The 11991-nt window shown below is 37.2% G+C and overlaps 4 protein-coding genes across 4 annotated transcripts; 3 read left to right on the top strand and 1 right to left on the bottom strand.

Annotated features, from left to right (window-relative positions):
• Positions 1-151: 151 nt before the first annotated feature.
• Positions 152-2556, top strand: LOC106328406 (NAC domain-containing protein 82-like). Its single transcript, XM_013766841.1, has 5 exons — positions 152-230; positions 546-1030; positions 1112-1389; positions 1479-1769; positions 1986-2556. Exons 2-5 carry the CDS (start codon positions 874-876, stop codon positions 2271-2273), a joined length of 1014 nt encoding a protein of 337 aa, XP_013622295.1. The 5' UTR covers positions 152-230; positions 546-873; the 3' UTR covers positions 2274-2556.
• A 243-nt stretch (positions 2557-2799) lies between these two features.
• Positions 2800-3733, top strand: LOC106328091 (probable gamma-secretase subunit PEN-2). The gene is made up of 2 exons (XM_013766453.1): positions 2800-3103; positions 3319-3733. The coding sequence occupies exons 1-2, from the start codon at positions 2833-2835 to the stop codon at positions 3477-3479; spliced, it is 432 nt and encodes a 143-aa protein (XP_013621907.1). The 5' UTR covers positions 2800-2832; the 3' UTR covers positions 3480-3733.
• A 182-nt stretch (positions 3734-3915) lies between these two features.
• On the top strand, positions 3916-6411 carry LOC106328090 (2-oxoisovalerate dehydrogenase subunit alpha 2, mitochondrial). The gene is made up of 8 exons (XM_013766452.1): positions 3916-4427; positions 4533-4853; positions 4979-5136; positions 5220-5319; positions 5411-5522; positions 5618-5757; positions 5855-6040; positions 6127-6411. Exons 1-8 carry the CDS (start codon positions 4209-4211, stop codon positions 6292-6294), a joined length of 1404 nt encoding a protein of 467 aa, XP_013621906.1. The 5' UTR covers positions 3916-4208; the 3' UTR covers positions 6295-6411.
• A 2530-nt stretch (positions 6412-8941) lies between these two features.
• On the bottom strand, positions 8942-11383 carry LOC106336427 (amino acid permease 2). Its single transcript, XM_013775261.1, has 7 exons — positions 11260-11383; positions 11044-11167; positions 10717-10950; positions 10366-10459; positions 10077-10291; positions 9863-10002; positions 8942-9769 (listed from the first exon to the last, which is right to left on the bottom strand). Exons 2-7 carry the CDS (start codon positions 11165-11167, stop codon positions 9113-9115), a joined length of 1464 nt encoding a protein of 487 aa, XP_013630715.1. The 5' UTR covers positions 11260-11383; the 3' UTR covers positions 8942-9112.
• Positions 11384-11991: the final 608 nt, after the last annotated feature.

Here is an 11991-nt window from a genome sequence, read left to right as displayed (position 1 = left end):
AAGAATTGTACCGGATTAAACCAGAATGAACCGGTTGGATTGGGATATTGGGCCTTATAGGCTTATATTGAAATTAGGCCCACTACTGTTTTAGTCAACGCGTATGGTCAAGAGCTCAGTCATATATATAAACCCTAAGACTGTTATAGCCCTTTCCTACTCTCTCTCGCTCGCTCGCCTCCGCCTTGCTCTGATCGTCCTCTCCACCGTCGAGTACTTCCCTTCTCCGGGTACTTAAATTACTCCATGTTCTTGATTTTTATTCCGCCATGTTCTCGCTATTGATTCTGATTTTTGGATTTGAGCTGAAGTAGATTCATTTTAGGGGTTTACACTTTTTAGGGTTTTACCAAATTGATGATTTTGTCTTTTATTCTCGTATCTAGTTGATTTTTGTGATTTCTGGATCTGATTTGAAGTAGATTCATTTTCAGGTTTTTTACACTTTTTAGGGTTTAACCAAATTGATGATTTGTTTTGTGTGTATCTAAGTTGTCTGTGTGGCTAAAAGTCTTGTTTTTTTTTTCCCAATGTCTGAATAACAGGCCTTACGTTGCACACCAGATGTCTCTTGATCTCTGCAAGAAGAATCCATCTTTTCTTTGGTGCGACTGTGGTTATATGAGCAGGGGGAAGTTGTGGTGCTTTCAAATCATCTTGTTTAGGCACTGGACTTAGTCTTACTCTCTTCTTCTTCTTCTTCTTCTCTTTTCTTCCTACCTTCTCTGCAACTTTCTGTTTGATTTGATTACAAAGTATTCGCTTTTACTGGTCCTGTTACTGTGAACTTGAATTTTTTTCTGCGCAAAACTCTCTCCTTGCTTGAGGAGTTTACTGCGGAGAGTGAAAGTTTTCCCCTTTGGATCTGTGCCAATGGGGAAAACTCAATTGGCTCCTGGGTTCCGGTTTCATCCGACTGACGTTGAACTCGTGAGATATTACTTGAAGAGGAAAGTGTTGGGGAAAAAGCTACTCGTTGATGCAATCGTTGAACTTGACATTTACAAGTTCGAACCTTCTGATTTACCTGGTAAACCTTCTTGTTCTGTCATGAGTAAATACTCGGTTGACTGCTTATTTTCTCTATCTTATGAGTCTTTTGTCTTTACAGATAAGTCCTATATAAAGAGTGGGGATCTTAAGTGGCACTTCTTCTGCCCAAGGGAAAAGAAGTATGCAACTGGGGTTAGAGCAAACCGTGCAACTGAGTGTGGTTACTGGAAGACCACAGGGAAGGATAGAGCGGTTCTGTGCAATGATGAAGTTGTGGGAAAGATCAAGACTTTGGTTTACCACGTTGGCAAGTCACCTCGTGGGGAGAGAACTGATTGGGTTATGCATGAGTACAGACTTGAAGACAAGGTACTTGCACAGAAGAATATTCCTCAGGTAATATTCTAATTTTTAAAATGGATGTATCATTTCAATTTGTACATGTCATGTAAGCTTAAATCACTCTTGCTTTTGTTGATTTATAGGATACTTATGTGCTGTGTGTTCTATTCAAGAAAGATGGTCCTGGACCTAGAAATGGAGCTCAGTATGGTGCTCCATTTAACGAAGAGGACTGGAGTGATCAGGAACAGCATCTGAATGATGCAGCTCACACTCCTCTGTCTGCTACTCCACTTCTTGATTCCAATAGTACCGCCTCTCTGGGGCCGACCCTCCAAGCTCCAACCAACAACTATGATGACATATATTCAATGTTGGATCGCTTTGTCGACGAGGATGAGTGCTTGCCTTTCTGTGAGCCCAACAACAATGAGGTAGGTGTTCGGCATCACTTCACTTAGTGTCATGATCGTGGAACTTAGTGGGTATCATCATTGCGTGCTAGGATAGTAAGGCAGCTTTGCAACTGTTAGTGTTTTAGGATAATAAAACCTCTTTGCTTACAAAAGAAAAGGAATCGCATGCCTCTGAATCAAACTGTATAAACTCTTGCCATATGGATATATGTCTCATAGTTAATCACTTTACAGGTAATACATGATACCTGTGTTCCAGCTCCGGTTTTCTTAGAAGAAGGAGAAGACATGTTCAGCGAACTACTAGACTTGAGCATTATCCATGACAACAGCATGCCAAGGACACCTTCTAACGACCTAATTGAAAACTCGGAGCTATACTTGGAGCTACAAGATCTCACAGCTCCATTAGCACCACCTCCAGCTGGGAATGGTGGTGACTCTTATCTTAGCTATCAAGGCCACTTCGATTTGTCCACTGCTAATGATGACGATCCTTTTGGCTTTTCTGCGTTCATGTGACACACGGACCAGACACATGAACAAGAGGGTCTAAAACCAAAAGAATCCTCTTCTGCCAAGCTCGGTCCTCGTCCATGTCTTCTCAACTCAACAGAAGCATTTCAGACGGAGCATGACCCGTGACATCATTCCTTTTATGTTGCAACATCATCAAACAGACTATATGATCGCGTGATTTCATCTCTTATTAGCATTCTCAATTTCTGTTTCCTTGTCGTTTGGACCAGTTTGTAAACATTCTTAACTTTTCTCAGAATATACAACTCGATCTATCATTTATATCGATGAGTTTCTGATTAGTGTTGGATTAGTCCTTGTTTAGAGGTCAGAGCACAACCAAAAATTACAAAGGGTTTACTTACTCACCCAAAAACGACGTCGCAGTGACCGTATCGTTAGAACGACGTCGCAGCTTCTCTGTGTGGGGGTTCAAATAATATTTTCATTAAACGACGCCGCTGCTTCTCCGTGCGTTTAACTGATATTGTCATTAAAACGACGACGTCGCTGCTTAAATCGTGTTTTTTTCTTTTTCATTTTCGCTAGTGGCTGGAGCAAAATGGAGGAGGCTTCACGGAGCGACGAACCCAATCGGAACCCTAACACCGATCGGAGTTCGAATCCGAATCCACTGTCGTCTATAATCTCTTCCGCGCACGTTTGGCCAACGATCGACGGTCCGTTGGGGTTAACGGAGGAAGCGTCGGTGGATTACGCTCGCAGATTCTACAAGTTCGGATTCGCTCTCTTGCCCTGGCTCTGGGCTGTCAATTGCTTCTACTTCTGGCCTGTTCTCCGTCACTCTCGCGCTTTCCCTCAGATCCGCAATTGTAAGTTCCCCCAGATACTCTTTTCGATTTTGTAGATTGGGATCTTTTGATCTGGGAATCGATCTGTTATACATCACTTCAATCTTGATCAGCATTGTGATTTGCCAGTATTCAAAATTGTTCTGTGTGTTCGTTTGATTGATGTAAATTTAGAGAGGAAAGTGATGAGTATATTTTTTTTTGATTTGTACATTATATCTTGTTATTGTTTGAAGATGTTGTTAGGTCAGCAGTTGGGTTCAGTGTCTTTACATCTCTTCTTCTAGCGTGGGCATTGACATTCTCGTTAGGTGGAGAACAGCTTTTTGGCCCTGTTTGGGATAAGCTGGTTATGTACAACGTTGCTGATCGTCTTGGCTTGTCTGGTTTGGCTTAGCTCTCTTTCTCTCTCTCGTTTATCATTGGACATGTAGAAACGGGGAGATCTCACTGTTACTTTTCCCTTCTTACGTTTTCGTATGCGAGCATTACTATGTTTGATGAGAGATCCATGCTGTTGATATAAGCGGGATAATGAAGCATTCTATGAAGCAAATAGTTCTCTTTGTTGTATCTGCTAAGGTTCTTTAGTTTTCATTACTGATAATGCTCTGTTCAATTTTCCTCACTATTAAGTCTATTGACTCACAACATAACATCTATTGCATGGACAGTACTTTCAAGAAACTTTGCGGGTTTCAAGGAAGCAATCATTCAATGATGTTCGTGAGTATCAGTTCTTTTGCTAGTTTATCGAATTTTGGTATATAAATCTTAACTCACTTTATGAAAAACTGAAGTAAATTAACCGAGATTCAACTTATATAAAAGTGAGTAATCTAATGGGCTTGACAGTGTAATGTTGTGGCCCATGGATACACGATCTCGGTTTTATACGGTAGCGTTTGACACGATGGACGTGAGATCACGAGTCCCTAAGCACTGTAGTAACTAGTAAAGATTCCACTTGGTGAATTAAGGAATCAAATCTGTATGAAAAAACAAAACACACTCAACAACCACACTCAACAACCTCTCTCTCTCTCTTACACAAAACATCATCATCATCTTCTTCGTCTCTCGATATTCTCGCTATTCTTCTTCTATCAAATCCTAAACACACAAAATGGCTCAGCATCTGAAATCCTCGAAATCGACTTTCCTCAACGTTCTCAGACATAGCCTCGCCTTCGGTTCTCCAAGCCACGCGTCTCCTCATCTCCGCCACAACCTACCGCATGGTGGTCCTCCGAGTATAAAAAAAGTCTCACCGAATCCATTAACTCGTTTGTGTAACACCATGGTGGATACGCTCTCAAGCTCACACGAAGACACCAATAGTCAGGTGAACATACGTTGATTACAAACCTGCTCATAGCTTACTGTTTAATTTAATCACTCGTGTAGAGTTAAGTATATGTATTGAGATGAGTCTTTATACAATATTCAGGTCATGGATTTTCCCGGAGGAAAAGTATCTTTCACACCCGAGATCCGCTTCATATCAGAATCCAACGAAGAGCGTGTGCCTTGCTACCGTGTTCTCGATGACAATGGCCAACAACTCCCCAACAGCCAGTTTGTTCCTGTTAGTAAAGAAATTGCGGTGAAAATGTATAGCGATATGGTTACTCTTCAAATGATGGATAACATATTCTACGAAGCTCAAAGACAAGGCAGACTCTCCTTTTACGCTACTGCATACGGTGAAGAAGCCATTAATATTGCTTCTGCTGCAGCTCTCTCTCCTGATGATGTCATCTTCCCTCAGGTTTTAAAAATCATAATTTCATCATTTTGACTGTATAGGCCGGTCCCTGAGATTTTGGGGGCGTAGACTATTTAGTAAAAGTTTCAATAAATTTTTTGAACTGAGGAGTTGTTGTATATGTGCAGTATAGAGAGCCTGGTGTTCTACTATGGCGTGGCTTCACGCTTCAAGAATTTGCAAACCAGTGTTTTGGGAACAAATCTGATTATGGCAAAGGCAGGCAGATGCCTGTTCACTATGGCTCTAACAAGCTTAACTATTTCACCGTCTCAGCCACAATAGCGTATTCTTTACCGACTCAAACTGGTTTTATGATAATTTTATGGTTTCTATTTTTATGTTGCCGATGGAAGTTTCCTTCTCCAGTACGCAGTTACCAAACGCGGTTGGTGCTGCTTATTCCTTAAAGATGGATGGGAAGGATGCGTGTGCGGTCACATTCTTTGGCGATGGTGGCTCTAGCGAGGTGAAATGGAAACAAAAACTTGAAGTCTTGTTTTCATTACTCTTGAGCCTTTTTGGCTGATATCAAAATAATGTTTTTGTATTTTTGGTAGGGAGACTTCCATGCTGCTATGAACTTTGCAGCAGTTATGGAAGCGCCTGTTTTGTTTATCTGCAGGAACAATGGATGGGCGATTAGTACTCCTACCTCAGATCAGTTCCGAAGTATAACTCCTTTTGCTTTTTCCCTTTTGAGTTTTGTCTTTGTCTTGAAGTCTTTTCGGATTTTTTTCAAATACTTTGTTTGTGGCCAATGATAGGTGATGGTGTAGTGGTGAAAGGCCGTGCTTACGGGATTAGGAGTATACGTGTGGATGGAAATGATGCGCTTGCTATGTACAGCGCGGTGCATGAAGCTCGCGAGATGGCGATTAGAGAACATAGGCCAATCTTGATCGAGGTAACATTGATGTGATTATAAGATGCAACATCAAAAACATACAAAAAACTTCAAATCCTTCTCTTGTTTTGTTTTGTTTTGTTTTGGTGTGTGTTAGGCCTTAACGTATCGTGTAGGACACCATTCAACGTCAGATGACTCCACTAGGTACCGCTCTGCTGATGAGATAGAGTGGTGGAACAAAGCAAGAAACCCGCTGTCTAGGTTTAGGACTTGGGTTGAGAGTAATGGCTGGTGGAGTGATGAAGCGGAATCTGATCTGAGAAGCAGAATCAAGAAAGAGGTAATTACTAAAGAACTCTGGCTCTTGAGCATTTTTTATAAGAAGCATTTTTGGTTTTTTTTTATATTTGTGTTCCTTGTAAACAGATGTTAGAAGCTATCAGGGTTGCGGAGAAGACTGAGAAACCGAATCTGAATCACATGTTCTCAGATGTGTATGATGTTCCTCCTTTGAACCTCAGGGAACAGGAACTTCTGGTGAGGCAGGCGATCAAAAGTCACCCACAAGATTACCCATCCGATGTACCTCTTTAGGTTGATACTTATCAAATGCTCCCATGTAATAAAATGTAAAAGATTTATTACATTGTGAATTGTAATCTTTTATTGAAATTTGGATCATCATTAATTCAAAAGCATACAACTTCTTCAGGATATGATAGTAGAGATGTCAAATGGGCGGGCTATAAATGGGTGGTCCGTGTCCAAATCGATATGGTCCAAAATGGACAGACCCAGATTAAACCATAATTAAAATTTGTCCAGATGGGTGAACCCAATTATATTCATGGACAATATTGGGCTTAACCACTTGGACAATGGGCGGCCCAATAAACTTAAATGTCTAGGGTTTGAAAAATTGGGAGAAAACACAAATCACCTTTTTTTTTCTTCCCGTCTCACTCTTGTGTTTTTTCTTCGTGTTTGATTCTTCCTCTTCGAATCATCGTCTTCGATTTTTCCTCTTCGAGTCCTCGTCTTCGATTCTTCCTCTTCGTGTTCGATTCTTCTTCCTCGTCTTCGTTCTTCTTCAATTTTTTTTCGATTCTTCACCAACTTCTGATTTCATCATCTCTTAAGATTTGATTTTTCGTGATTTGTGTTATGGGTTTTCACTATTAGCTACTGATTCGTATCATCTACTAATATTGTGTTATGGTTTATGTGTTAAATAGATCGGTGATTTGTGTTCATAACGAAGTTGGTGGCGAGTCTGGCGACTGTTTCTGTTTCCGCAAGTCAGACGAAATTACGAATTTTTTAAACTTATCTTGAATTTTTTATAACTTTGAAACATGAAGTTTAAAACTTAAAGTTTAAGTATGTGACATCTTTAAAATTGAAAACTTAATAATCTTTAAATTTTTAAAACTGAAATTATGTTGTTTACATTAAATGGGCGTATGGGCCGTCCATGGATAGCCCAACAAATCATGGTCTTATTTGGTTATGGTCTCATTTGGACATGGTTCTATTTGGGCTTCGACCAAAAATGTCCAGCAAAAAAATGAAACCCATTCGGACACACCCAAACCCGCCCAACCCGCTCATTTGACATCTCTATATGATAGTAGTGTGTGTGATATACATCAGTTACCATTTCAGACGGTACAGTGTACCAAACCTTGGAAGGCAATGATCACTGAATAGTTGAGAGCACGAGGAAGGCATGGGTACATTTCTGACTCTCTGACTTTAGATGCATTTAGTACCAAACCTTGAAACTTTTTATGGGTTGCTTTCCAAGAACCCTACATGTTTTTTGACAAGTGATATGGAATATTAGCCCCAAAAAGTTTAAGAAATTATATAGGAGATTTTTTATTCCCTATATATTATTTGTGAAACATTACGACTTCTTTTTGTAGACACGTGTCATCACTAGGATGATTCTTAGAATTATTAGAGAAATATGTTGGTCCATCTAATTATATAATAAGTTTTTTATTAAACTAATCATAAATTCATTATTAATGACATTTATTATTTTCTTAAATAAAGATTACGAAATTGCCTAATGTGGCTAAAGTATATATTACAATTAATGATTTTGAATAATAAAGATCTGATAAAAAAAATGTATCTTCTATCAAATTTGTTTAATTTAAAACTATTAAAATAACATTTAAAAAAATCACAATAACTATATTATAAAAATTTAGATTTTTCTATATATGTTCTATTTTGAATTTTTAAAAACGACTATAAATTACTAAAACTGTTAAAAATCGCACATTCAAATTTTGCGATCCATGGTTTAAAATTTTTGTTATGACAAAATACAAATGAATACAAAATCATATAAATAAAAGTCTAATTTAATTAATCATTAAGATTTAAAATATATATATGTGTATATATCATTCTAAATTAAACTATAAACCATATTGAATAAATAAATATTTTAATTTCAACATTTACTTTGAATAATTTTTTTTTATAAAAGTTTTGAACTAACATTGATAATTTTTTTTTAAATTATAAATTACTAAAATTATTAATCCCACAATGAAAATTTTGTTATCAATAATTTAAAGTTTTTGCTATTAAAGATACACGTGATCAAAAAACATATGAGTAGAAATCATCATTTAATATACATTAATATTAAAAATATATTATGTATGTTAATATCATTTAAATTTAATTACATATCCTATCAAATTTTTTTAAAAAAATTTTTGGATTAATAAAATTGATTTATACGTTCGCACCAATTTAATTATATATGTAATAGTTACTGATTTTTAATTATTCAATATATATTTATTATTTCATAAAATGTAAGAACATATAATACATAAAATAAAATATATATATAATGTTTATCCTGCGTAAGGTGCGGGTGTTATTATTATTAGGCTGGGTGGACAGCTTAATTTGACTATTGAGGAATTTCTCTTTTAGGCAAGACCATCCAAATTGCTCCTTTTAAAATTTCACTTTTAATATTTAAACACCATTGAAATGTCAGTATCACTTTGATTCAAATTCCATTTTCCCAGCACCATGTTTTCAATACCTAATTCATACATTCATAACAAAAGATGCAATATAAAGAGTTACCACTATAAACAAAAATTAAAAATTGATTATTCCAAATTTGTGGTACACATCATTCGTTAACCAGATGAACATGTAATAACAAAAACTATATAAACTAATTAATAGAGGAAATAAAAACACACGAATCATAGGGTTTATATAACATATTTTATAAATTTATTACAGAGATATCATACGAAATGGAAACTTACATTATACACATGTTCAATTTTTTTCTTTCAAAGGCATAACATAAACAATAAGCTTTATACACCAGTTTTCTTTTGTTCTTGGTCCTTTATCATCATCAGTACGTAGACTGAAAGGGCTTGTAGACCTTAAGATCAAGCATTACTCCGGCTATTGACCCAACTCCAGCGACCACCGAGATCACAAGACAAGCAACACTAAGCATCTGTAAACACACCCACCTCGTGCTCCACTTCTCCACCTTCCTCTGCTTTATATACATCTCCACCGGGAAATAAACCGTCAAGGGCCAGAACCCTAAGGCTCCTAAGATCCCAACCACGTCGTTGAAGAACGGCATTAGCATCGATATCACGGTGGTTAGAACGACGAAACAGCACCGGAAAACTACCCTGAAAACGTTTGTTTTGTACGGAGACCTAATCCCTGGGATCTTGAATTGGAGTTCCTTGGTGAGCAAGTCATTGTCTGGAAACCTCTCTGAGACTGATTTTTCAACGAAGGCGAAGATGGGCTGAGAGAAGACTTGGTAAGCTCCTATGAGGTGGACTACAATGGCCGCGTTGGCTATGTCGAGGAGCCAAAACGGGTTGTAGAATCCGAAACCCGTGAGGAGGTTTCCTGGTGCTGCATCTCCAAAGGCTGCGTAGCCCATTGAGCCACATAGCATGTAGAAGATAGTGGTGACTGCAATGCTGATCTTTGTAGCTTTCTTCATCGTTGTTGATTCTGACGGTGGGGATCTAACAGTATCCTAGATACCAAGCACCAAAGTGAAATCTTTTTCTTTAGGGTTTTAGAATAAATACTTGAATCTTGTATCCCAAGTAAGGTTTTGTTTTATTACCTGAATCTCTATTAGGACAACAGAGTATGAATAAGCAAACGCAATATCTCCAAGTGCTTGAAAGGTTCTCCATATCTTCTGTGTTTGAGTCACTGTCCCAATGCTTATGCCCGTGAGACTTCCTTTGAACACTCCATTTGCTGAGAGATTACAAATCAAGAGTTAGCACAATTCTCATGACCATTATGTGAGTCTTTATATAGTTATATCTGACCAGCAACTTGAACGATCCCTAGAGCTAGACCAATGGCTGAGTAAGTGAAAGACATGACAGCTGCTACAATTGAGATCCACCAAATCTGGTCGAAATCAGGAACCTGAGAGAGCAAGATCTCTGTCACACCAAATATAATCATGTAAGGGTTGCTTGACATGTGACATGGGTCTTTTCCTCCGCTCTTGTGGAAACAGTTCGATCTCTTGATCGCCCTGCATGATCCATCAAATGTTAAATCTATAACATATTTGAAGCTTGTTTCGCAAGTAAACTAAGAAACACTCACATCATGCTTATAGATGCTGCTATTGTGTAACCAACCGCGATACCAAAGAGATTCAAGTATTGAATCAGCCCACATATCTTGAACTTGAACCCACCTATAATAAAAAACACATTAAACCAAAACAGAGCACAAAATAATATAATTATTAGATTTATATTTTATCTCTATTTAATAGATTATTTTATTTTATTTTATTAATTAACACAATAAAAAATAAAAGTAAAACTGAAAAGTTTATTTACAATATATTATGAAAATGTAAAATGTATAATGAAATAAAATTTAAAAGCTAAAACAATAATATGAAACGGAAGGTGTATATAATAATAGAGTATCGGATGAAATGATTACCGAGAATGGACCGAACTGCGTCCATGTAAGTGTAGTTTCTCTTGCCGGAGACTGCATCTCCGGTTCTGTAGCAGTCACTGAGAAGTGTTGAAGAGTATAGAGTAACAAAAGAGAACAATAGCATCACCGCAGGTCCAGCGATCCATCCAAGCTGAGCAATAGCCCATGCAAGCGAGAGAACGCCTGAACCGATCACTGCTGTAATGATATGAGCGCTTGCGGTCCAAACAGTACCTGAATTATAAAAAAAAACGTTTTGTTTTGCGTTTCATGCTGTAACGTTAATAAAACAAAGTTGATATTATTATTTTGTTTAGCATTGGTAACCGGTTCTTTTGAGACGGCCATCATCGTCAAAGCATTTGAAAGCTGGTTGTTGAGGGACGGACGCGTCAAAGACTTGGTGGCCGTGATGGTGGTGGTGATGGTTGGCGGCAGCGGTTTCACCCATCTGTTAGTAAGAAACCAACATTAGTTTACTTGTTTTCTTTCACATAAACAGTTTATTTATATTACAAGAAGTGAAGTACGTAGTAATAGTACCTCCTCTTATTGAGTCTTAATAGAAGGATAAGACTGTTATTACAAAGCTATGAACAAAAAACAAAGAAGAGCAAAATATAACTAAAGGAGATGGGTGATGATATGATAGGAGTTGCTGCTGCATTTTGATCTTGTGTTTGGTCACCGTCTTATATAAGCCAAGAAAAGTGAGGAATAATAATTACTTACTAGGTGGTAACCCGCGCTTTGCGCGGAATGAGATTATTAATTTGATTATTTTTCAGAGAAGAAGACATTAGATTTGTTCAATCTGGATATCGATTCGGTTTCGGGTTGGATTTTTTTTGGTTTTTAATTTCCTAAAATATAACTATCATTCTAAATCTATATTTATTTTGGTTTTTTCGGTTAAAATGCTTTAGGTTTTTGTTTGTTTGGTTATAAACAGAAACTATTATTATTTGTTTGATTTCATGTTATATGAATTTTATACAATCCTAATGTCTGAATAAAATGAAGCCATTGTCGGCTATACCGACCCATCAAAAAAATTTGTAGCTGCTAAAGGATAATTCTCTACTTCAATGGCTCCTGTTTCTAAGGTATAAAATGTACTTATAATATTTCTTTAATAAAAATATAGAATATCCTAAGTTTTAATTGCTTAGAGTACATAGACAAATGAAGAATTTAAAACGTTCAAAACTGCAGAAAGATGATAATCAGTGAAAGCTCCAATGAATTTATTGTCTTTAGACAAAAGAAAAGAAT

This window comes from Brassica oleracea, chromosome C3 (assembly GCF_000695525.1).
Source record: "Brassica oleracea var. oleracea cultivar TO1000 chromosome C3, BOL, whole genome shotgun sequence".
In the NCBI taxonomy this organism is placed as follows: domain Eukaryota; kingdom Viridiplantae; phylum Streptophyta; class Magnoliopsida; order Brassicales; family Brassicaceae; genus Brassica; species Brassica oleracea.
This window is presented reverse-complemented; position numbering and strand designations above follow the sequence as displayed.

Bases quoted from the DNA above. Each gene is read 5' to 3' on its own strand.
- LOC106328406 (XM_013766841.1), top strand. From the start codon at position 874: ATGGGGAAAACTCAATTGGCTCCTGGGTTCCGGTTTCATCCGACTGAC. The intron at 1,031-1,111 runs GTAAACCTTCTT...TTGTCTTTACAG, and splicing joins CGAACCTTCTGATTTACCTG to ATAAGTCCTATATAAAGAGT. The intron at 1,390-1,478 runs GTAATATTCTAA...GTTGATTTATAG, and splicing joins CACAGAAGAATATTCCTCAG to GATACTTATGTGCTGTGTGT.
- LOC106328091 (XM_013766453.1), top strand. From the start codon at position 2,833: ATGGAGGAGGCTTCACGGAGCGACGAACCCAATCGGAACCCTAACACC. The intron at 3,104-3,318 runs GTAAGTTCCCCC...TATTGTTTGAAG, and splicing joins TTTCCCTCAGATCCGCAATT to ATGTTGTTAGGTCAGCAGTT.
- LOC106328090 (XM_013766452.1), top strand. From the start codon at position 4,209: ATGGCTCAGCATCTGAAATCCTCGAAATCGACTTTCCTCAACGTTCTC. The intron at 5,523-5,617 runs GTATAACTCCTT...GGCCAATGATAG, and splicing joins TACCTCAGATCAGTTCCGAA to GTGATGGTGTAGTGGTGAAA. The intron at 5,758-5,854 runs GTAACATTGATG...GGTGTGTGTTAG, and splicing joins ATAGGCCAATCTTGATCGAG to GCCTTAACGTATCGTGTAGG.
- LOC106336427 (XM_013775261.1), bottom strand. From the start codon at position 11,167: ATGGGTGAAACCGCTGCCGCCAACCATCACCACCACCATCACGGCCAC. The intron at 10,460-10,716 runs GTAATCATTTCA...TTTTTATTATAG, and splicing joins CGCAGTTCGGTCCATTCTCG to GTGGGTTCAAGTTCAAGATA. The intron at 9,770-9,862 runs GTAATAAAACAA...CTTGGTATCTAG, and splicing joins TTGTCCTAATAGAGATTCAG to GATACTGTTAGATCCCCACC.